The sequence below is a fragment of the Stegodyphus dumicola genome, chromosome 6, assembly GCF_044657685.1.
Source record: "Stegodyphus dumicola isolate Sdum_Otavi_A_Nest chromosome 6, ASM4465768v1".
Classification (NCBI taxonomy): domain Eukaryota; kingdom Metazoa; phylum Arthropoda; class Arachnida; order Araneae; family Eresidae; genus Stegodyphus; species Stegodyphus dumicola.
This window is the reverse complement of record NC_140773.1, coordinates 199,314,810-199,341,681: the sequence shown is the minus strand read 5'-3', so window position 1 is coordinate 199,341,681 and position 26,872 is coordinate 199,314,810. Positions and strand designations below refer to the sequence as shown.

Here is a 26,872-nt window from a genome sequence, read left to right as displayed (position 1 = left end):
CGCGTTTTTGGAGACATTTTAGGCTAAAAGTTCAAAATGTAGACAAAAAATTTAGATGGTAATATGGCAGTGTGAAGTTTCTCGCCAAAAATATTTGGTGACTTGAGGGCGCATATCAGAGTAGTTCCAATATTTTTTTTCATGAAATGTCAAATTTCAAATCTATTTGGAACAATTTTTATTTATTGTAATATTTAAGCAATTGTTCAAAAGCTGTCAGAAACAATGTCTGGTAATAACAACTGGTTACTTCCTTATTAAAGCAACCATATTGGCCAGTTCCAAAACTGCAAGATTAGTTGTCAGGACTGGCAAACTTAATCGGTGGATTTTTAATTTGGAACAACTTTGATTTTCAGACTTTTGATAACAGTTGTTGACCATGTTATATCATCAATTCTGTATATTGTCTCCTCTAAATTATTTACTGTTTTAAATTTTAATCAGTTGGAAAAGAAACAGTAATTTTTGTGACATTTACAACATGCAATTTATTTGAATTTCATGCTCACTTTAGATATTGTTTGTTCGTTTCTTTTTTTTCCATTTGAAATGTTGATCATTTTTAACATTCCATCAAGTGGAAAACAAGCAGCAGTTTTTTTTTTTTTTTTTTTTTTTTCAATATCGTTAATTCTTTCTTATTCTTTTTAATATTTACCCTCTTAGATGTTAATGTATTAAGTTCACTATCAACTATTGCTATGACAAAATTTGGATTAAGAAATGGACTAAGGAAAAAGCATTTGTGTTTATTTCAAGAACACAAAATTTAACACACTGGGGAGGTAAAGTGTTTGAAGGTGCAAGTGAAAAACTGTCTAAATCTTTGTGCTGATAATTTTTTTCATGGTTCCAGGATTCTTTTCCTTACACCTTTGTTATTTGTATATTTATTGTTGGATCGCAAATAAACTTTCATCAAATAGTGCAATAAATTGTTAAATAAAGGTGAAAATTAGAGAGTATCAATATTTGATTTTACCATACCAGTATCTAATCAATTACGGATTTCACTCAGATAAAAAAATGTTTATGTTTCTCTCTGGTATTGTGGTATTTTATTTTTTGAAGACTACTGCAGTGTTCCTTTAGTTTTCTCCAAATTAATTTCAAATTTTGCCAAATTTCTCCAAAGTGCTTCCAGTGCTTGCTTTTAATAAGAAAGTACCAACAAATGTCTTCAAAGAATTGATAGATTCATTATATGAGATGTATATTTGAACAAGCATTACAAAAAGTCATCGTTGCTAAGGCCGAAACCAATCTGCCAAGGGTGAACTGAATATTATCCATTGTTTGTGGCATACACAATAAATAATGTAATTTAACAAAAATGAGTTAATGATGTTCACAGCAATGTGTAATCTCAAATTTATATAAAAAAAGGCTTTTATTGAGAATTATGTGTATTTTGTGCAATATATCCCTCCATATAGTATGTTTCGTCTCAGTTTTGCAGAGTTCCACTGATGCTTTTAAAGCCAACAAAAATTGGTACTAGAGCATTAAGGATTAGTATCGTTATTTTAAATTTGGACTGTATCCTTATAAATTTATATTTAACATTCAAGAATGCCTGGAAAATGTATCTCAGGCCATACAGCTAAATAATTGTTTATCTTCACATTTTTATACGTTGGCAGAAAAAATTAAAGGAGTAACTATGAAAACTCATTTAACTTGAATGATTTTGTAGTTAATGCAGAATTTGCATATTTATTTCATCATGCTTGAGATATCTTGCCTATTTCTGCAAAAATTTTAATTTCAATAAGAACATAGGAAATATGGTCTAAAATGGCGTATGGGAAAGATGATGTTACAATATTTTGAAAAAAAAAAAAAAAAAAAAAAAAAAATGGTACTTGCATATTAATGTAAACATTTTGGCTCTCCATTTGGTGATTTTTTACAGGTGAGAAGATAAAAATTACATATCAGGTCAAATTGGTTTTCATGACGTTTTTTAAAAATGTTCCCAAACTATTCATATGAGGGTTGGAACTTTAATAGTGGCAACATAGCTGAAAAAACGCTATGCAACAAAACCAAAGAATATCGCATATACCACACATGAACTACATACCTACCTTACCTCTCAGCAAAAAGACTCGTCCTGCCTATGTCACGTGCATGCGGAGTGACGCGAAGAATGGACCCTTGTATTAGCTTACGGTCTAAAGTAAGTGTTGTCAGGATATTTTCAAAACAAGAACAACGATGTTGGATAAAAATTGAATGTGCCAGAGGTCGTACAGCACGACAGTGTCATCAAGGGCTTCAAGAGGCTTGCAGGGAATCTGCATTGCCTTACACAACCGTAGCAACATGGGTGAAAGCATTCAATGAAGGACGCCAAAACGTGGCAGACATTCTGCGGCCAGGCTGTCCGAGTGTCAGCGATGCAGACGTGCAAGCTGTTGCCGCACTAATGGACAGTGATCGGCGCCAAACAATTCGTCAGCTGGCCGGACAAACAGGATTAGCGCATACGACTGTGCTGCACATTCTGAAGGAACGCCTGTCCATGAGAAAAATTGCTTCACGATGGGTTCCACATCAGTTGACGGAAATGCAGAAATGGCTACGATACGATGCTGCCCGAACCCACCTGGAGCACTATGAGCATGAAGGAAATGCTTTTTTATGCCGTATCATTACGCTGGATGAGACTTGGACCCGATCGTACCAGCCAGAACTGAAACGCCAATCAAATTAATGGTGTCATCACAGGTCACCACGATGTTCGAAATTTTGTCAGAACCCCAGCAGTGTGAAAGTTATGGTGATTCTCGTGTACGACTGTGATGGTGTCATCCTAACGTACACCATTCCCCCACAGCGGACCGTCACTGTGCAGTATTACTGCTCATTTTTGGAGCACAATCTCCGACCAGTTTTGAGAAAAAAATGGCGACACTTTCTGCAGAACGCTCCTCTCATTTTGCATGACAATGCTCGGCCGCATGCAGAGCAAGCTGTGACTGATTTGTTCAAGCGATGGGGCTGGGAAGTGCTTTATCATCCACCATACTCCCCAGATCTAAGCCCTTGTGACTTAATTCCTAAGATGAAGGAACCACTTCATGGCACTCGCTTCCAAACTGTTCCTGAGATTCTTGCGGCAGTAGACCGGTCCATTCAAACTATCAACAAAACAGGCACTGCTACAGGTATTCTGTGACTTCCACATCGTTGGAAAATGGGTTGTACACAATGCTGGCGACTATATTGAAGGACTGTAAAACATGGTGACATGAATCACTTTTGTATTCCTTGTAAATAAATAGTTGCCACTATTAAAGTTCCAACCCTCGTATTTATCGTAAATTGGCAAACATTATCAACATATAAAAAGAAAACAAACTTTAGCAAATTAAAATACAAATTTTAATTATTAAAAAAGGATTATGTGACACTTTAAAAAAATAAAACACTTTCATCTGTAATTTTTTTTTTTTTTTTTGCTATCCTTCTTTTCAAGCACACATCAGTCTATTTTTGCGCAGAAAAAGAAGTGCAGATATCTGATACAGTCAAAAGTCGTTAATTCGGACACCCATAATTCGGAATGATCTATAATCCGGACATCAAAACTAAAAACTTTCTGCGCATGCGCCGCGTTGACACATGCGCATAGGCGTTTACGCGTGCGCGTAAGACCTTTTACGACTGCGCATATCAGTGTGCGCAAGTGCAGAATACGTTTTCACGTGCACGTTTTATGTATAATGGATGTATAAGCTAAAATTATCTAATTATCTATTTCAGTTAATGTTGATGATTGCGTTGTTCCTTAATTTTCAAATTGGATCCGGCTTATTATTTTTTGCAGACTGTAAGAGCAATTTTATAAAAGTAAGCTTAAACTTTCGATTATATCAAATAGAATTTCCGATATATATTTGTTAATATGTAAAGGATCTAAAGCGAAAGTATGTTTTGAAATCCGAAATCTGTTTATCAATTTCACGCTGCTCGGCGGGGGGAATGCCGCGCCGCAGCGGGCGCATAATGAATTGGAAGTTGATTTGTCAGCACTATCCTTATCTTCAGCGCAAATGTTTTTATTTGGCTTATAATTACTTACCAAATGTAGTATTTCATCTCAATATGCTCCGTTCTTTGATATGATTTAAAACAAGTTCCTGGTCATTATAATTCGCTTCCCATAGCGAAAAAAAGTAAGAGAGGTTATTGAAAACGAAAAAATTTCGATTGACAAATTAGTCGGTGTTCTTGACACAGCAATTATAGGACTTGAACAGCGGAACTTTGTAACTGAACAAGAAATTATGTCTGTTTAATAGAATTAAAGAGAAAGTATTATCACATGAAACGAAGCAAAACTTAAACAACTTACATTAAAAGAAATGTTTAATAAAGTAAACAAATAAATATTAAGCTTTTTCTTTTTGCAAATTTTGATACCCTTAGATCATAATTGTTCTTTATTTCATAAATTACGGTTTCATATTTTTAATTTTAGAATTTCTGCATGCCATCTTACGAGATTTAAACTGATGATCTATAATCCGGAAAAATCGATAATCCGGAATCGCCGAAGTCCCGACGAGTCCGGATTAACGACTTTTGACTGTATTGTGCAAACCTCGGCAAGACCTGCTTTCTACCAAATACAACTTCCCATTGTTTTCTTTAGAGATTTTGTGGCAAAATTCTGTTTTCCCGCAGAAATTTTACTGCAGTTTCTGTCAATGCTGGCAAATTCCACAAACACATATGTTACAATTAAATTTAAGGCAAATTTTTCACAATTTTTTTTTTTTAATAAAAACTACTGGAATTTGGAAAACGAGGAAAAGAAGGCATGTGAAAATGTATCGTTACTGAAGGATTGTTGTGAGCACGGCTGCCTGAAGAATGTTTATTCACCTGGCTGGTAGTTTTGCACATTCTAAATAAAATTTGGTAATTTCTGCTATTGTAGTTCCAATAACACATAAGTATCAAATTAATAAGATGTATGATCAGCACTGACCTAAACGTCATCTTCACAATGATTTTCGATGCTGCGTGTTAGATTGTCTTGGAGTTCCTGTGGTAACAAAGTGTATTGTTGATGAATAGCACTTTGAAGCTCCTGGAGAATGCTTGGTAGGGGTGTATTGATGCACCGTCGTGTATCCCTCACATGTTCTATCAGATTTAAATTTGGAGGATATACAGACCTTTCCATCCATTAGATTACTTTACTCTCAAGATAATTGGCCACTTATGCAGAGTAGTGTGGATTAATGTTATCTTCCATCGGCAGGAAGTTATTACCAATTACACTTCTAAGCAACTTGATGCAAGGATCAAGAAACTTACTTCAGTACACTTCAGCATTCATAATTATACTGGTAAAAATGAGTAGGCAAGTGTACCATTCAAAATATTTATACCATGATTCTACCATCCTTGTACTGATGCTTTTCACGTATGTTTTCAGAGTTATTTCATTTGCTTTGCTCTCTCCAGATTATAACATGTCAAGAATACTCTCAAAAACAAAAATAAGAGTCACTAGTAAAAACAATTTGTCCACCAGGTTCGTGGTGGCTCCATCTGGTAGTTCTTTAATCACAATCTCTGCAACACTACAATCGATGCATTCCATAACTCGAGTCAATGGGACATATGTCATGGGTTTTCTTATGTAGATAGCAAATTTCCTTGCAATCTGGGCTGATGTGACTTGCCTATTACTTTCAACAATCATTGCCAAATAATGGTCTTTTATTGTATGTATTTGGCCTTGATCTGGTTATATGTATACATCACTAGTGTCTTTAGACCATTTCCAAATTCTTTTACTTGATGCTTTTGGCTTCTTTAAAGTCTTTGCAAATCTGCATCAGTGTCTGTCTTGCTTCCATTTGCACATAATTTCTCGCAATCCATCAGATGCCTTCTGAACAATATGTTTTTCTTTCCATGTGTGAAAATTTTATTGAATCACCTCCTTGTTCTCCTACCTGTAGCAAAGGAACAGGTGGAACATGTAGCAAAAGAACAGGTGGAAAATGTGCTTTTTTTTTTTTTTTTTTTTTTTTTTTTTTGTATAATGAAAGTGAATCCAACTGGATTATGGGATAACATTGACCTTGAATTATCAATCAATTTTCATTTAATTTCACTAAGTAATTAAGTAGTTATTTTAATTTCACTAAGTAAAATTAACATAAAGCACATTTTTACTTTATCTGTCAGTATATTTATTATCCTGAAAGGGCTATTCTGTTGAAAGTGCAATTTTGTGTCATGTCACGTCAATAGATTTTTTTCACTTTTTATTTCATTCTATTGCCATTTAGAAATTTCTTTCATATTTAATCTGCCTGTTATTAATTAACTAGCTAAACCAGTGGTGTAGCTAGGGTGAGGCAAAGGAGGCATCTATCTCGGGTGCAGCATCCAGGGGTGCCAAACTAGTGTTAAAAAATTTTAGATTGAAACATTTTGCAATATTGGCACACTGAAAGGGGTGCAAGATCTTCAGTTGTCCCCGGGCACTAAAATCCCTAACTACGCTTCTCAGCTAAACTATTTAAAAGCAATTGATGCAGTTCATGACATATCTAATTAAAAACATTAAATATTTTTTATAAAATTGCATTGCATGTTTTTTTTAACACATTTAAATTTACAGAAGATATGACATTCCCTTGTTAGTCTAAATGTGTATTCATCTAATATCCTGTAAAATGATTCATTATTCCAGTTGATGTATCTCTATCAATAATCCCCACAGAGAAACCATATTAAACTTTAAAAGAGTCCTTTTGGGCAACCGTTAAAATCTGAACCTTTACAGACTTTTTTTTTTTTTTTAAAGAATGTTGAACTTGTTGAAGATGAAGAAGCTGAAGTTGCTAGTGAAGCTTCAGATGATGAAGAAAATGACAGTGGCCAAACAGCATGGGGTTGTGATGCTGCTGTTAAATATGTTAATGGTAAATAATTTTTTTAAAGTTTTTTTTCCTTTTTTAATATTCAACAATATAAAATTTTTTTGTTGTCCTGAAACAGCTATTCTTATTGTCCTGAAAGTATATATCATTCTTTTTAAGTTTTCAATGAATTTTGCGCATGGTATAACTTCAAATCTAAAATAAGATTTTCAATGAAAAGTTAATTTTATATGGTTTGGAATATTAATTAGCTGCCTCTATAATGGCTTATTTAAATACAAAATTAGATATGCTTAAAAGCTTGATGTAAAATTTCTAAATAAAGTAATTTTATTTTTATGATTTTTAGTTTTTTTTTAATTATGTAAATTCTAAAAAAATTAAGCTAGGGAAATAACTTGGATTGAAATTCATTTTTATTAGTTTAGTATTATATTTAGTGGCTCAATCAGTCCATCATTATTTTTAAAATGTTTTCAATTTTATTATGAATATTAAAATGACAAATATTTCATTGTATATAAAGTAATTTGTAGAAATTAAAATTGATAAGATATTTTATAGTAGAGGGTGGAATTTAGTTATTAATCAAAATCAACATTTGCATTTTAAAATTTTGAATAGCAATTATTTTTTTCATTCAGAACGTAGGAATGCTGAAATAACATTAATGGAAGAGAATACTCTACAATATGAAACTTTTTCTTTTAGGGTCATGCAGAAGCATGTATATTCTTGGCAAAATTAATATTAATTTGTTTGAAGATAGATGGTTTAGAGTTTTACAAAATCTGTACAAAATTGTAAAATAAATTAAATATATTGTAAATTATATTTGCAAGTGGTAGAACATTATAGAAATAATGATGCAAAAATTAATAAATTATAAAATGGATAAAATCTAATTTTTTCTTAGAAATAATTTGCCAAAAATAAGGAATGATCAAGAAAAATTAATGTTAAGAAAATAAAGTCTGAAATATTCTGTGTATTCCATCAAATCCATAATAAATAAATAAAATATATCCAACTTTTTAAGGCATTTGGGCAGAAAGATAAAAAAATAGGTTGTTAAAATTTGATATTTGCCATTGAAAACATTTTGTCAGAAAGTAATGATAAATGAACAAATATTTTTGTATAATTGAATACTGTGGGGAAATATTTTATCTAAATAAATTCTCTATACAGAATTTTAAAATATAAGGGCAAAAATATTGAATTTTTCTTAAAATAGCTATCTTTAAATTGGGAGTTATAGATCGATTTTTTTTTTTTTTTTTTTTTTTTTTTTTAGTGGGAAGGTTACATGTGAGTGAAAAGGTAAAGCTTTCCAGTATAATCTGCATTCTGTTTTCATGTGAAATTTTCAAAGTAACATAGTAATAAAAATTTTTAAGTATATGTAAATCGTATGCATACTGTAAAGAAAAGAATAACATCAAATTCACTTATTGATTTAACGTAAGATTGTATTATCATAATATTGATCTGACCTCCATATGATTACTTATTTTATTTATTTGTATTATAAATGTGGCTTTTATTATAATATCCTTTAAAACAAAGATTGAAAAAAGTACATATTCCTTTACATTAATTTTGTTATTTTTGAAGAAATAATTTTAGTTATTTATTTATGTCATAGTGTTGATTTTATTATATCTTTCTTTTACAAACAATGAAATGGGGCCATATTCTTCTAAGTTAATGTCTTTATTTTTGTAGGCGAAATTACGTTTTCTGAATTAAATGATATTATGGAAAATAAAAAACCTAACCGCCACCCAAGGAAAAAAAGGCGTACAGAAAGAGAGCCAAAAGAACCAAGTAAATAGTTTTATTTCAGAGTTATTTATTATCAATTTACTTAACATATTTTGAAAGTTAAAGGTGAGTTATATGCTATGAAAACATATATATTAACTCCTTCGAGCCAAGTAGTGAAAACGCGCGCTTATCGCGGAGGCCGGCAGTGTCTTACGCGAGCGTCTCTCCAGGGCCGGGGGCTTTTTTGCTACTAAGCCTAAATCCATGAAATTTCCGAAGTATAAACGCATTGTTTAATAATGCTCTATAGAGTATTTAAACGGCTTATGCTTTATAGATATTTATATATATATATATACTTTAATTACCTTATTTCTTGTTTAAATGCATATTTTACACATTTTATTTTAATTACTCACCATTTTATGACTTTTAACATTATACATCTGAAAACTAAATATATTACTTAAAATTCTCTTTTCGTATGAAAAATTTGAAAACAGGGATCTACACACAGTCCTACGTTACATTCCTTGCACTCGTAATAACTCATTTGCCATTTTGGAGGATTTTTCCGGGAATGTGAACAAACGAAGCATCGTCGTCTCATTTTCTTATCAGTCTCTTCTGAACAAAGTTTTGGAAAACGTCTTTCAGTTAATCTTTCAGAATCAATATCAGACTATCAGAATTTCAGAATCAATATCTGAAATATTTTGCATCATTTCTGCTATTTCGTGCTCTATTAAACATTTTCGACGCTTCAACATTGCAACTGTAAAAACAGAAAGAATTCACATCTAACAAGATCTAATTATTTTCTAAAAACTGAACTGTAAACCGAAATACTCAACGCTTTAGTGCATATAAATCTTCTACTTACAATAAACAACTACCACGTGCGAATAAAGTGCGATTTAAAGAGACGTCATAAATCACGCCATTCGGAAACATTTAGTTCCCCGTTTGTTTATATAATCAAAAACACGTGTATGTGAGTCGTGCTTCTCTCATTTCGAGTAGAAGGTCTAATGTACATGTATCTGAAACCATATGGACATACAGTGCCATCTTGTGGCAGAAATTATAGTTTGAAAAACGTTCCAGGGTACTGGCACAAATACGTGACAGTCGGTAGTAAACGGAAAAATGCTCTGGCACGCCTGTGTGTTGGCCGGTAGGTAAGTGTGTTCGTTGTTGGCACGTATACGTGACAGTCGGCGCGAAGGGGCTAATAATATATCATACAAATTAAATATTGTTTAATTTAGTTACCATATATTCTGGTATGTAACGTGCACAGGTGTATAAGAGACACATAAATTCAAACTACAGTTTTTAATTTTTAGGTGTATTCGCTGCATTATATGCACCATTTTCTTTACAAAGAAGCATGGAAAATAAATGTATGATGCTCTTATATTTTGAAACCATTCAAAGACTTTTTCGAGGCTTTCGAACAGGAGTATATTGAACTGACAAATGATGAGGAACAATATGTGTTTGGGGGCGATGGTTGAGGGAGTAACAGTTCTGCATTGAGGGTAGGTAGTATTTAATGTTGTTGTGCACAAGAATGTTATTTTAGGGTTTTGAGAAAAGAGGGATATAATATTTATGTACATTATGTACGGACACAGTTTACGTACGATGCTCTTATATTTTGAAGTTATTCATTCTACTTTTCCCACACCTTCGAACAGTGGTATATTGAACTGACAAGTGATAAGAGGAACAATATGTATGTGTGGGAAATGGTTGAGGGAGTAAACAATTCTGCAAAGAGGGTAGGTTGTATTTAATGTCGTTGTGCATAAGAATGTTATTTTAGGGTTTAAAAAAAGAACGACATAATTTGGGCTAAAAATGCATTTTTAAACGGAATGAATTTATGGAATTAGGAGTCAAATGTAGCTTTATTGAATATTGCTTTTGCCAAACAAAACAAACACAGTGCTGGTTTCAAATGCAAAGTGATTCAATTTATGAAAGAAAATGGAAATCCCGCTGCAGCAAGGACGTTTCATGTTGTTGAAAGTCGCATGTGTGAGGGGAAGAAAAATGATATCACAACAATTAGTAAGCCAAAGAATAAATGTCCTTTGCCTCATGGACTAACAAAATGGTCTGTCCTAGTGTTGCAAACTGGGTTTTAAAAAATCACCAGAATGAACTAATTTTAATAAGAAACAGTATATGTTTACTTGCCTTAAAATGAGGAAAAAAAAAAAAAAAAAAGAAACTGAAAACTTTAAAGCAACTTTGAGTTGGTGTAGTTCATTTATGGCATGGAATAATTTAGTTCTACAAGAAAATGCAAAAGGCTTGCAAAAAGATTTGGGCAACAAATTGGTCTACAAAAGTATGTTATTAATCTACAAATGCAAAAAAAGTTATTTATTGTCACTTACTGAAAATATGGTTAAAACTCCAGTAGTATTCGATATGCTAAGAAATAAAACAATTGATGTGAAAGGAACAAAAAATGGTTCACATGTAAAATAATAAATTAATGAAACAACAGGTTATAAATAATAGTCTTACTTCATCATAATGCTTTCCTACTTAGTGGATGGTACAAAATTGAAACCCATGGTTATTTTTAAAAGAAAGATGATGCCAAATATAATTTCCTAACTATTGTGTTCATTCATGTTTACAAGAAAGGTTGGATGGATGAAAATGGTGTGAAATTGTGGATAAGAAATGTTTGGCAAAAGCATCCTGTTGCCTTAACTAATCCAGAAAGTCTTTTAGTTTGGGACATGTTCAGATCCCATCTAGCAGATAATTTGAAGAAATTGTTGAAAGAGTGTAATACAAATATTGCCATTAATCCAAGTGGATTAATGCCATTAATTTGGTTTTTAGATATGTGTATCTAGAAGCCATTCAAAGAAAATTTAGAATGACAGAGGAATATGTGGATGTTAGAAAGTGAAAACACATTTACAAAATGGAGCCAAATGTGTCATGCCAGTTTAGAAATAGTGTGCGAGTGAATGTAAAAGCATAGATTGAAATTGAGTCCAATAAAATTCAAGAGTCATTTAAAAATGCAGTATATCTAACAATCTAGATGGAAGAGAATATGATTATTTATTTATGAATTAGAGTAACATTGATGATGAAACCGAATATGATGATATACCTGAAGATGTAAGGGAAGATGAGTATGAAGAATTTTTATGTTACCCAATAATCAAAATTTATAAGTTCATAAGGTATATAATGTCTTAAACAGCATTTGGGTACATGAAGAAATGTAATTTTTGTTTGCTCATCATTTCCTTATTTCTAAATCTGTCATTTTTATATGTGGTGTATAACATGTACCCATAAATTTTGGATCTTATTTTTTTGTATTGAAATTGCGTGGTACACCAAAATATATGGTACATTGAAATTGCAATTAATTTTTAAAAGTATAATCATTGAGAGAAAATTAGAAAAAAAAAAAAAAAAAGTGTCTTACTAATTTTTAATTTTTACATTAGATTGATTTATAATTGTTTATTATTCAAAGAGATGTGACAGGTATTCCTAAAAATATGAATTTATGAAAATTTTGAGTTATTAAATTATTTAATATATGTGTGTGCATACATATTATTGGGAAAGTATAAAAAATAGGCATTTTATACTGTGCATAATGCATCATGACAATGATGCTCTAGAGCAAGGTTCCTTAAATTTTTTCAGTCGCGACCTCTTTTTATCACTGAGATTTATTTTGCGATCCTAGTACCTCATAATATTTAGGAAAATTTTGTGGGACTCCATAAGCATTGCGCAAATTCGACACATGCGTGTGTGAAACTGTCATTTTTTCACTTGTACTGTAATATACAACTGCAGTTTAGATCATTAACTTTAATTTCTAATTTTAAGACATACAGTAACGTAACAGGCAAAATAACAGCATCACGTGCAAAGCAAGTAAAATGAACATTTCTAATATGAAAAGAATGCGTTGAAACATTTTCCTTTTTTCTTTGTCTGTATTGTCTTATCTTTATCTATTTTTAGATACATTGTGTAAAAATATTTGGTAATTGTAAAATTGTTATAAGTTAAAGAAATATCAAATTTTCTAAACCTATTGCTGCAGGTGTTGTGACCCACAGTTTAAGAAATGCTGCTGTAGAGCTTTGTAATTTCTTTTTTCCTCCTATTTCACATGTTAGGAAAAAGTGAATTGCAAAGTTGTAGAGTATCATCGATTTAGAACAAAAAAACACCTCTTGCATATGAATGCTGAAAACAAAATGCTAAAAATACACTTTTTTTTTTTTTTTGGTTTTCAAAACTGACGTTACGAAACTTGAACATAAGGAGAAAAAGATTATCTTTTGGATGAAGAATGTGCCTACATTGTGATACAGTGGTATTGTTTGTCAAGAGGACTATGGTTCAAACCCTGTGGGATGCATCCTTGTACTGATTGCCATTACAAACAGAGTAGACAATAGGCAGATCGTGTCACAAAATGCATTAACTTAATGCAACTTGTGCTTGGTGTGTGAAATTTTTGCATTATACAAATAGTGTTACCATCTTCACCTGAGGGGTGCTATAAAAGAGATACCTCCTCGGGGCTGTATGTTGAAGCTCATGTTCAGGGAGCGATTTTCAAAAAATTATTGTGAAATGTTTCAACTTTATGGTGAATGTGGGCGCAAGGTGTAGTCGGCAGGCCAGTTGTGTCTGCAGTTTTTCCTGCAGTCTCACGTTCTTCACATAAAACCATCCTATACGTTGTGAAATGCTTTTAAGGAGACAGGCTGCCTGATTAGCTGATTTTGCTCAGGCAGACCAGCTAAGGTAGGGCAAAAAGTACAATCAGAAGATGTGTTATCATATGCACTCGCACATCCAAACAGCAGCACAAAAGATATAAGTGAAATCTGTGGCCTCTCAAAAAGTCACAATGCTCATCCATAATGCCAAAAACCTCATCAGAAAGTACTGGACTTAAAATGTTGAGAGACATTTTGCATAGTGCAACTTTGTCTTGAACTGACACAGATGCAGCCAATACTCTTGGCAGATACAGCATGCATGAATGAGGTATGCTTTTCACAGACTGAAATGTACAATAAGCAGAAAATCCATTACTGGGCACCTCAAATTTCATCATGTATTGCCAACATTTGACATCAGACACAATTTTTTATTTAATGTTTGGTGTGGAATTTACCATAACAGGCTAATCAGCCCAATATTTTACCTAGCTAAGTTAACGGCTGCATGATATTTAGGACTTCTGCAAGACATAATACTTGATTTTATTGAGAACTTGCCATTGCTTTAACTCCGAAATGGGTGGTTCCAACATGGCAAGACATCACCAGCAAAGCAACACATAATGGAAGAATTTGGAGAATGAATAATCAGGTATGGTGGTTTCAAAGAGTGGCCTCCACGTTCAGCTGACCTGACTCCAATGGACATTTTCTTGTGGAGACATCTCAAAAACGAAGTGTATTCCACTTATCTGCAAACATTATAAGACCTTCAATGATACACAGTACAAAGTCTTTAATCTGGACATCCATAATCCGGACCTCAAAGCTACAAACTTTCTGTGCATGTATAAATGCATAATGCATTTACGCATGCACATAATACCTTTACGCATGCGTGTTTAATGTATAACGGACAGTATAAGCTAGGCTAAAATTATCTAATTATCTATTTCAGTTAATGTTGCAGATTGTGTTGTTCCTTATTTTTCTAATTGGATCCGACTTATTATTTTTTGCAGACTGTTAGAGCAATTTTATAAAAAGTAAGCTTGAACTTTCGATTATGTCAAAAAGAGTTTCCAATTCTGGAGCTGCCAAAGGATCTACAAAGCAAAAGCATGTTTTGATGTACCGCTTGCGATAGTCAAGAAAGTGACAGAGAGGTTATTGAAAACAAAAAATTTTCAATTGACAAGTTAGTCGGTATTCTCGACACAGCAATTACAGAACTTGAACAGTGGAACTGAACAAGAAATTATGTCTGTTTATAGAATTAAAGAGAAAGTATTATCGCAAAAAATGAAGAAACTTAAACAACTTACATTGAAAGAAATGTTTAATAAAGTTAACAAATAAATATTAAGCTTTTTTTTTTGTAAATTTTGATACCCTTTAGATCATAATTGCTATTTATTTCATAAATTACGGTTTCATATTTTTAATTATATAATTTCTGCATGCCATCTTAGCAGCTTTAAATTGATGATCTATAATCCGGAAAAACCCCTAATCCGGAATCGCCGAAGTCCCTATGAGTCCGGATTAAAGACTTTGTACTGTATTACAGATGCTTGTGCAAATGTATCACCCACTGTGCTACACTGTGTGCAACATGAAGTTTTAACAAAGATCCAAATGTGCATTTCAGCTGACAGAGAGAAGCCTGAATGTTGAAAATAAAGGTATTTTTTTTACAACTTGTTGTGTTCTCTTTCTAAGATTGTTTCATCACATTCCAGTGTAGGAAGTCACAAACAAATGCACAGTTAAAATGCTATGTTATTAACATTCATTTTAGAGAAAGAGAGCATAGCGAAATAACATCCAAGCAGCGTAGAAGCTAAAGTGGGCTGTTATCCAATATGGAAGCCCACCAAAAGAAGGTTTTGATTTAGGTCAGAAATGTTTCAGTTATCAAAATTTTGAGTTCAAGTTCCGAATCAGCTATGTCATCAGTATTATGCAAGCCATGTGACAAAGATTAATCTAGAAATTGCACAGTCCAGAAATATTATTACTTATATAATATCAAGAGGAAGTATCCTAATTAAATATGAGGAAATAAGGGGCTATTATTAAATTAAGCAAAAAAGCCCACAGGAAAAATGCTCACAGAAAAAAAAAGCCCACATAGAAAATAGCTCACATGCAGTGGCGGCACGTAATAAGCACTGTAGAACTGCAGCACCTGCTATTTCCACTTATTATTATTTTTAATGTTTAAAATAGTGTGCCCTTAAGTCTTTAATTTTTTTCTTTATACTTTTACAATACATAATACTTAAGCTTAATGTTAGTAGCCATTCCCCAGTTTGTGAAAAAAGTATGAAAGTCTTTGTTTGGAACTGCGCGCTTCACAGTTCCAGTGATGTGGTGTTTGGCTGTTCTGCGCACGCGCAGACAGAAAGCAACACGAGAGCTGTATAGAGAAAAGAGCACTGATGCTCTTGCAGTGCCGAAATTCTTGGCATGTTGTTAAAATGTGATTTCTTTTTACTCCGTGCATGTGGTATTCCTCCACAAGGTGGAACTTTCATACGGACCATAAACAGTGTTCATGAAAATTTGCAACCTTTAAAAAATTCCCTTACTGAAATTCAATCAACATCAAATGCAAATCAAACTATTGCAAAAGCAACAGGAATTTTAAAATATCTAAATGATGATAATTTCAAGTTTTAGTTACTTTTTTATCAGATGCCTCATGTTGAAATAATATACAGCTAAATGCAATCCAGAGAAATTAGTGTGTTTAAAGTTAATGAGTATATAACAAATTTCAAACCTGTTATTTTAGAATTAAGAAACTCAAAGTACTGTGAGAATTTTTCAAAGACACTGATGGCAGAAGCTAAGGAAATATGTGACTTTATATTATGTATTGATATAATGCACAGATATTCTTCCACTAAACTCTTAGAAGTTTGCTAAATTGTTTAACAAGAAATTATTCTTTAGTTTTTGGAATGAACATTTTACAGAAGAAATAGTACTGACCACTGAAGCATATACGATGAGTGACAAAGAAAAGCTTGAAACTGAACTAAAATTATTTTATTGTAGGTCTGATATCCATGGATACTGCAAATTAATTGAGCTACTGAAATTTATCTTCGAAAACAATCTAGATGATGTTCTTAGTGAAATTACGAAGCTGATAAAAATTCTCTTGAGTATTCCTATGACTACATAAGAGGCAGAATGCTGCTTTTCAACATTGAAAAGAATGAAAACTTTTCTAAGAAGCACTAAGAATTCGGAAAGACTAATTGCGCTTGCATTGCTTTCAATAACGAAAAATTTCCTTTGTTGTCATCCAGAGATCAAGGAGAAAATTATTGATTTTTTTCGTGTAAATTAAAACAAGAAGAATGGATTTCATTTTAAGATGAATTGACAAAGATTGAACTGTAACAAATTTGGTTAAAGTAATTAAGAAATGCTTAATTTTTTTCCTTGTAAGATTTCATGAAGTTTCAAAATAAATTTTCTTTTTATACATGTTTGTTTCCTTTTACACAATTTTAAAACAAAGGTTACATTTTTTTGGAACAGCACCCTCACTAACTTTAGCCTCGAGCCGCCACTGCTCACATGGAAAAATGTTCAGTTCGAAAAATGCTCACGTGGAAAAAAGCTCTCATAGATATATGCTCACATGGAAATAAGCCCACTGATAAATAAAATACGTAGAAATATCCTTACGTTAATCAATCAATAATTAGTAGATTTTGTATACCTACTTGAATTTTTCAAAGAAAAATTATTGAAATTACCAAAACATCTATCATATACAGTGGATGGACAAAAGTATGGAAACACCTTGTGAAATTCATGTTTGAAAAGAAAGATTGATTTTAATGAAATATGTAGGTAGCGCTGGCGTTTTTGACTACTGACGCCACCTATACAACTTCGTAAATGTGCTAAACAGTTCAGTTGTTGTCGGAGTACTGTTATGTGAGGTTGTCATTGCATTATGTCAGAGTTAACAGACTTCGAACGTGGGCAAATTGTTGGAGCACGTATGGTAGGTGCTTCCGTAAGCAAGGTAGCCGAGGTGTTTAGTGTTTCAAGAGGTACTGTATCGAAGATTTATTCCGCATGTTTGAAAAGTGGAAAAACATCATCTGCTAAATCACAGCGCAGACGAAAGTGTGTCTTGAGTGATCGTGACAGACGATCATTAAGGGCAATTGTGACGAAAAATAAGAAGACCACAGCTGCAAAAGTTACTGCTGAAATGAATGTTGTGTTACCGAACCCTGTGAGTACCAAAACAATTAGAAGAGAGTTTCATAAACAGGGAATTGCTAGCCGTGCTGCAATTGAGAAGCCACTCATCAGTGATGCTAATGCCCGTTACAGGAAAAGGTGGTGTTTAAGTCATAAAGCCTGGACTATAGAGCAGTGGAAGCGAGTAATATGGTCTGACGAGTCTTCTTTCACATTGTTTCCCACTTCTGGCCGAGTTTACGTCTGGAGAACGCCATCTCAAGCCCATAATACAGACTGCTTGTTGCCAAGAGTGAAACATGGCGGGGGTTCTGTTATGGTTTGGGCAGCCATATCGTAGTTCTCTACTAGCCCCATGATAACTGTGTCAGGGCACATGACTGCCAAGACTTATGTGAACATTTTGGCCGATCAAGTTCATCCCATGGTACAAACTTTGTTCCCCGATGGTGATAGTGTCTTCCAAGACGACAAAGCCCCTGTTCACACAGCTCACATTGTCCAGGACTGGTTTTCTGAGCACGAGGATGAGTTGTCCCATCTCCCCTGGCCACCACAGTCACCAGACCTGAATATTATCGAACCTTTGTGGTCTACGTTGGAACGGAAAGTGCGTTCTCGTTATCCACCGCCAACATCGTTATCTGAACTTGCCACCGTTTTGCAGGAAGAATGGTATAATATTCCCTTGGCAAACATACAGGAACTGTATTTATTCCTTCCAAGAAGACTGCAAGCTGTTTAGGATGCCAACGGGTTTCCTACACCATATTAAGCAAAGAAACATGTTTTTTTAAAGGTGTTTCCATATTTTTGTCCAACCCCTGTATATATATATATATATATATATATATACCAAAATTCTTTAACTTATGTGTAGATTCAGTTGCTATATAAGATTAACAAATGGACTGTTTTGGATTATGAAAGGGAGAGGAGGAAGGAAGAAAAATGAAACAGAATATACAGTGAAAAATTATTACAATTTTAATTGTTAAAAAATAAAATAATAGTGAATATAAGTTACATATTTTCTAATATAAACATTTAGAAGAATAAGTAAATATAAATAATTATTTTATTTAAATTACGTAAAATACCTTATTATATATAAATCATAAATATACATTTCAAAAAGTTATAAATACCTAATATTAGCTAATATATGTAAAAATCTAATTTTATCATCAAGTTCGTCATAGTTTCTTACATGATTTGTGATTACCTAATGTAAGTTTTCATATTTCCTTTTTTTTTTAAAACTTCAGCACACCCTGTATTTACAATAGCTAATAATAAACATTGATGGACTAAATCTTTTTTCAGTCTGTCAAATAAAAACCACATACTGGGATGGCTACAATTAAATAATGAATTTAGTACGTTATGAAAACTTTCGTAACGATTTGTGGTTTTAGGAGATTTTCCGAAGGCTGCTTCATAATGATTCCACACTTTGATTGGAAACTGTGGTCTTCTAGAATTTTTTGGCTCTAAACTTAAATAACTACATTCAAACATCAATTCCTATAGATACACATCAAAGTATGCAAAAATAGAATAAAAAAAGACAAAAATTAACTATTGGCAGTTACAAGAATAAAAATGTCGTACAGAGGCAATGGCATAAAATATTATAGTACATGCGAAATTTTACTATAGTTTTCATTCTTTTATATACTGTCTCTGAAAAGTTTAATGTGAGCATTTGTCCAATAATGTTTTCAAGTGATTGAATAATTTTTCATTTACAAGTTAAGTAGGTACACGATGTTCAGATCTATTAATTATTGATTGATTAATGTATGTATTTTGTTTATCAGTGGGCTTATTTCCATGTGAGCGTTTTTCCATGTGAGCATATTTCTAAGTGAGCACTTTTCCATGTGAGCTTTCTTCTGTGTGGGTTTTTTTTTCTGTAAGCATTTATACATGTGAGCATTATTCCTGTGGGCTTTTTCCCTAGAACCATTGGAATAGTCTTTTTAGAGAATGGTAGCAAGGGTAAAGACTTCGATCAAAGATTTGACTATATTTGATCCAGGTTCGCCTTGTGGGTATTTAGTCATTGAAAATGGCTTTAAAGTTGGTTAGATATCTTTAGCTGTGCATGAACCTAGGCTTAATTATAAATTTAGATTATTCAAATGATACTAAAAAATTAAGTACAATATAACTCTCTTATAACGAGTCCTGATTTAATGAGAACTCAGATTTATCAAGGAAACTGGAAATACTTGATTAGTATAATGCTAATTCTATTGAAGCATAACCCTCTTTTAACGAGCTATATTTTTGAGATTCATAAAATTTCTATCGACTTCCTCTCTAGCTCAGGTAATCCTTTCTTGGAAAAATTCCTTTTAACATTTATTGAACATTCCATTAACATTTTGTCAAGTCAACTGAAAGTTAGTGATGAGTCATAAATCCTGCGCAAATGTGATGGCAGCTTTTTTCATCTTGTGGAGTGCACATATGTTGGTATTTCACAACAACCTTGTAGAGATGGACTGAGACAATGGAGGTTGCTGATTGGATGGTAGTTTACACTGCATAGGAGTGGTAGGGTAGGGGACTTGTGTGGAGGTCACTCTTTGATCTGTATTCATAGAGTGTGCTTGTCAAATGTAAAATTTTGTCAGTTGATGAATAAGTAAGAATTTTATGGAGTTAGAGAATGGCATACAAAATTCTGAAATCTGAAAAATGTATGCAAAATTATCTTCTTCTACTCTTTCAACACTTAAAAAATAAGAAAGAATTAATGACTGTATTTGATCAAAATAAGAACAACTATTAACATTTGAAGAAATGTGCTAAAAGGATTTAGAGGAAACTCTTTTAAAGTGGATAAAGGATCTTTTAAAGTGCAATCACTTTTAAAAGTAGAAAAATTTGCTGAACAGTTTGGCTATTCAGGATTTCTATGTTCGAATGCCTGGCTTGACAGATTGAAGAACAGGCATGGTATAACCTTTGGAAAAATTTGTGATGAAGCAGAGTTTACAAACATACTGGATATCACAACGTTGATGAGTGAAAAGTAGTGAGTCATCAGAGAAGGCCGTACAAAAAATGACATTTATAATGCCAATGAAACAGGTATTTTCTACAACATAACCATACAGCAGAATTTTAGGTTCAAGGATGAAAAGTGTATTGGAGGCTAGCTGTCCAAAAACTGATTGACAGCTTTCGTGCATTCTAATATATCTGGTACTGACAAGAAGAAACTGTTGGTTATTGGCAAGTCCAAATTATGACCATAGCAAGAAAGCCTAGATGGCTTCAGACATTTTCACAGAATTAATTTCAAAATGCGGAGGCAACTGGGGAAAGAAATGTAAAATTCTCCTTTTAATTGATAATTGTAAAACACATATCCAGCCCACGGACTAAAGGGTCATCAGAAGTTTTAAATCAAACTTCGTAATGTGCATTATAAACATACTCAATGCAATGCATTTAATGAGGCTGCAGGAGGAAACATTATGTTGACATGCATTAACAGTTGTTTTTGTAAGGCTATATTGGACATTTCTCAGGCAGAGCAAGTCACTGAGGAAGAAGAAGTAGATGACTCGGAGAATTTGAAAATTATGTTTCTTTGTTAGTGCCAATGTTATCATTTCCAACATACCTAGTCCCCGAGGATATTGTAACTGAAATTCAAGTTAAAGCAGATTAAAAAAAAAATAATGAAAGCGATAATGTGAAGAATTTCAAACTGAACAGACTGAATGGCTTTTGAGTGCGCAGAAAAACTTCAAACTTTTTTCGAAGCTAGGGGGTGCAAATGATGATGCTTTCCCAGCTATCAGTTTTCTCCAAGGAACAATAAGAAAAGAAAGAAATAATAAGACATCTCAAAGCAAATTAACCAACTTCTTTTGCACTGTACAGAAATAAATAAAGTAAATATAGTATATACTATGGTAAGTATGTATGAATTTTTGATTTTTCACAAATCTGTTTTTTACAAACAGTTAAAATGAGCAAATATTGCATTTCTTTCACGCTTGTTATAAGCGAGTTTAATTCTAGATCATAATTTTTAAAATTGAATTTATAATGTGATATTTTATTAGGATAAGTAGTATTGAAATCAAATCAATTAAAAAATTCATTTGATTTTTAGAAAATTCTAAAATTTATTCAGATTTTAGATAAATTTATCATTGTACCTGTGTCATATATTTTGAAAATTCAAAATTTCTTTATCTTAATCATAGATTGTTAAGTTCTAGAACTACTGGTATGAAGTTCAAACTTGAAAGCCTAATTAATGCCATTATTTTTAGCGCAAAAGAAATTAAATACAATTATTTATAAAATTTTGAATCAATTTACTTGCACTTGGTACATATCATTATTTAGTAATTTTTTATGTATTATTGAGAGAAAAATTTCATATTAAGTTAACTTCTTACTAAGATTTAAGAAGTAAATATAGTTTAAATACTGTAAGTTTAAATACTGTATTTATTGGCATATTTTTGCCCTTTTTTTTATTAATATTACCTTTTGAAAGAGCGTATGAATAGAAAATTATGTATTGTTTACTGTACTGAAGAGAAAGACAAAAAAAAAAAAAAAAAAAAAAAAAAAAAAAAAAAAAAAAAAAAGCTTTAAAAGGCACATTTAAGCAGACCTTAAAATATTATTGTGCTCTGTACTTCAAACTTGTAAGTTAAAATTATTAATTTCATTTGTATTCTTTTTACTTGCACAATATTCTTTCCTATTTGTGAATATATTTAATGTTGTTGCTGTTAAGATTCTAACTTGTGTACTGAAAAATCTAGAAGAAAAAATATGCAAATAAATATGGTAATTTTTTATATATTATACAATGTCAATATCCATCATTGATCAGTTATGATCAGTAGAGATGAGTTTTATCACCAAATGTTTGTTTTTGTAAATTTTTTAATTGCTGAGTTATTATTTAGAATGGAATTTGAGGAAATTAAAGATGAAAGGAGTCCAATTCATTGATTGCCATATAAAATAAGCAGATTAATTTTGGAAGTTAGAAAGCTTTAAATAAAGCCAAATTTTATTGGGTACTTTCTTATTATCTGCACACCTTCCCCCATGTCGTTTTTTCTATGTACACAGCAATTTGGTTTCACTTTAGAAACATCAGAGAATTGCATAAATTGGGCATACCGCTCAAAGTTGGTATTTCATAGTTGTATTTTGAGATAATGCTGATATGTTGCAGCTCATTGCACTTCCATACATTACGAGCATGTTATTATTTTCAACATTTCTTCCATATGTTGGGGACATGATATTTTTTAACTGGTATAACCACATAGCAGATATTCTTTTCAAAGTGACTATGCAATTAATTCTTTGACTTCTGCAATTTCTAGATTTCTTGTGAAATGAGAATCTGTGTGTATGATTAGAAAGCAAATACTCTTGAGCGCTTGGTCTATGCCAGGATAGAGTTTGAACAATCATTAAATCATTGCTGAGTTAATGATTTGAATTATCCAAAATTATTTATGACCCTTGTACTAATTTTTACTAATTAATTTCTTTGTAAACTTGATCATTGAAGACATAAACATTTTTTAATTGAAAACTATGTACTTTGTCAGTATGCCAAATTTTAATTTATTTAAAATATTTTTTCTTTTCGATATACTTTATGGAGCAGTATACTGTATTTGGTTTAAAATTATTTTTTATTTATTTAGGGCAAGAGTCCCAGATAGAAAAAGAACATAGAGAATATGAAATGGAGCTAAAAAATAAGAAAAAGGTAAACATTTTTATGCATATTATATTTTTGTTTTGTAATAAATGTAAGTGATACATGAATTTGATTAACTTTTACAGAAAGGACGCAGGAAAATGAGTCATTTACCAAAAGAATTAGAAGGTTTAATGGGAGCCGCCCATGTAAAGTTTGCTCAAGGGGAAACAGAAGATGCTATTAAAATGTGCATGGAGCTTATTCGATTGGGTGAGATGTTTTAAAGGCAGAATTATTTTTGTGATAATAGTTTAAGTAGATTTAAATATTCTATTATTTTTATTAAATTAATCTTATGATTGTATTTTGGAATGATAACACTAGGAAACAGCAATTTTGTTGTCTTAGATCTGTCACTTGTTTTTGACTAACTTCTGGCCTCTGAATCCAAAAATAACCTCAGCTTTTGTTGATTAAGCCAGCTTTTTAAGTTACAGGATATCCTCTCTTTTGTCTCAAAAGGCATATAAAATATGCATAGAAAGGGAAAACTTACCAAATATATTGTTCACAAAGAATAGTTTAATTCAAAGGCTACATATAATTACTGCAAGTTAAATTTTGTTCATACAAATAGTAAAGTTTTTTAACCAAACAATAAACATGCATATTAAGGTAAAAATTTTCACTTATGGTTTTTCTATAGTGTTTAATCTGTGGATATTTTTGCTTGATGCTCCAAAAATAGCCAGCCACCATATGTACATCCCATCCACCTTGGTACCCTGCCTCCATGACCTTCACATCTTGGTAGAATTACTCACTGTGCTCATCGCTGACTGCACCAAGATTTTTCTAGAAGTTATCAAGATGGCTATGTAACAAATGGATTTTGATGCTCATGTTGTAACCAAGCATTTTAAAGCTGTCCAAAAGTTGCTGGACAATGTCACTGTAGTTCTGCGCTCATGTATTTCCAAGAAAATATATGACAATATTTTGAATTCCAAACAGGCATTCTTTTAAAGTTCTGTCATTATTCTGTTGAAATAATGATCTTTAAGGAGCTGCCGAGCCTGTGGACCATCAGACACACAGGTATTTTTCTTTTCAAATGACAGGCCAAAATGAGATACTTGAAGCAGTCTCCTTCAGCTGGCAAAGCTTTAACAAATTACGCAATTAGACCCAGTTTTATATGCAAAGGGGGAAATGTAATGTTTTTTTCTGTTGACAAGTGGCTGATGTAGAATGTTTGGATTACCCAGTTTCAGGTCACATCTTGCACATAGTGTTTCTCACAAGCACTGCTGTCCCACATACCTAAAAAACTGGGAAACTTGGTATGTCTATACTGCTGGCCAAGGAGGAGGCAGACCATTTTAAGGTCAATACAAATGATCCAAATATGTGATATTGCAGCAAATCAATGGCTCTCTTTATGTCTTCATATTTTCACACAAACAAACTGAATGGCCTACTGGGACTGCACCAAATAAATTTCAATTGTAAAGGAAGAGACACTTCAAATTTCACTTTCAAATCACAAGAGCTATTGATGAATAGTCCCTATTGAGTTGCATTATAAGCTCAAATTCCCAACTCTTTCATTAAACCTACATTTGTTGTGGCGATGCACAAATACATCATCACTTAAAAAGTATTGCAGAAACACACTTTCTTGTAATCAAAAGTAGGATACCTTAGCTCCTTTTTCACGCAAGTTTTTTTCATGCTGTCTTGATGCTAAGAGCTCTGAAGCTTTTTTGGATAATCCCAAATTTCATACCAAATCCTTCAGCTCATGCTGGTCAAATCTCTTATGAATAGAATCATCTTCAGTTTCAAAACCTCCGTTGTTTGGGTCCATTTGATATTCACTTGAATCGTATTCCTGTATTTCCAAAGACAGTAATTCTTTGAAAGCTGGCACTAGTAATTCAGATGAATGAGGCATTGGGTATATATCCCTGATGGTAACAGAGGATACTCTATTTTGCATTTGTTTTCCTTGTTATATCCTGAAGTTTTACTATACAAAAGTAAATGATCCTGTTGATCTTTAGGTTCTCACTAAATCATGGGTATACCAAATGGAAATGTAAAACTTTATCCACATCCGTAAACTCACAATACAGTGCTTGCACACTTTGTTTGATCAAGATAAATCATGTGAGGAGTACATGATTTATCTTGATCTCCAATTTTTCACTTTAAAATAGGCAAAATAGGCTCACCTGACAAATATACTGATGTTTGTCCGTTGACTCTGAATGCCAAAACTATTACATATATAACAAGGCGAATTGGGGCTGTTAAGCAGTTATGATGCAAACTAGCAGAGGCAGACATAAGGAAAGCTTTCAGTTCGTATATAAATAGATACTGAACACTGCTAACCTTGTATACAAACAAGAACTAGGATCGCACATTGGAATGCACTTCCATATGTGAGAGTGACCCGCAGTGTCTCATTACAGTATCTTAGGTGTAACTGAACTAGTCTAGATAAGTATGCACCTGCTGCTGGTCTCCTACACCATCATTCATTCAACGGCGATCGGAGGGCTTATGTCAGCTAATACGAGAGCAGTAGTACTTCCTGTGATTCAGACTCAATGCCATGGAGAGTGGTCACACTCACATAACAGATAGGGGAAAAAAACATGATGTATAGAAGTAAACTGATTAATAATTTTGAAATCAGCTTTGCCGTTTAACTTTAAAATAGCTCAAAAATTGAACTTAACAGAAATTGTATTACAAATTGTTCCCTAGTATAATAGTTTAAGTACATTTAACTATTTAATTACTTTATTAAATTAATGTTATGATTGTATGTTAGGTTATTGGGAGTATGATAAAAGTGGTTATAACATTATTTATGATATTATATTAGATTAATATTATTTATTAATTTTTATTTAATATATATTTAAATTTGTTATTAAATTTCCTTTCAGCACCAACTGCTCAAGAACCCTTCCAGACTTTAGGTGTTATATATGATGCAACAGGGGAACCTAGGAAATCATTACAGGTATGTTGCAAAATAAACCAATATATAGACATCTAGAATGAAATTACTAGGTACTTTCCACTTAGGCAAATGTTTCTTATGTCCAAAATTGCTTTTGATGCTTGTATTTTCTGTTTTAACATGTTCCCCCTTCTGTATATTGTTTTATTATGTTTTTCTGGTGTAAATGAGAAGTATTTTGATTATCTTACTGTAAAATTGCATTGGTAATTATCAGTATATTTTGTATATACAGTAGTACCTTTTATAAGGGACACATTTATTTAAGGGACATTCTGTTGGTCCTGTTTCTTTGAATAGGGACCTTAATGAATTTACCATTCATTAACGGTTGCTGAAAAAAAGTTTCAAAACTGAGATAGAGGTAGAAAACAAATAAACATAGAAATGCTCCTTCTTAGTAACATTTTGAGGCTTCAAAGGCAAGTTTATGCTCAGGGAAAGA

General features: G+C 32.4%; 1 protein-coding gene across 2 annotated transcripts in view; it reads left to right on the top strand.

Moving 5' to 3' along the window:
- Positions 1-26,872, top strand: part of LOC118202464 (general transcription factor 3C polypeptide 3) — a 104,641-nt gene that overhangs the window by 6,394 nt on the left and 71,375 nt on the right. For both annotated transcript variants that reach the window (XR_004760398.2, XM_035374645.2), the window contains exons 3-7: positions 6,845-6,962; positions 8,649-8,750; positions 23,389-23,453; positions 23,531-23,657; positions 26,351-26,427. Coding sequence is in view for 1 of the 2 variants with exons in the window: in XM_035374645.2 (XP_035230536.1) it covers positions 6,845-6,962; positions 8,649-8,750; positions 23,389-23,453; positions 23,531-23,657; positions 26,351-26,427 (489 nt within the window). In the remaining variant the exon portion in view is untranslated. The remainder of the gene's footprint in view (positions 1-6,844; positions 6,963-8,648; positions 8,751-23,388; positions 23,454-23,530; positions 23,658-26,350; positions 26,428-26,872) is intronic.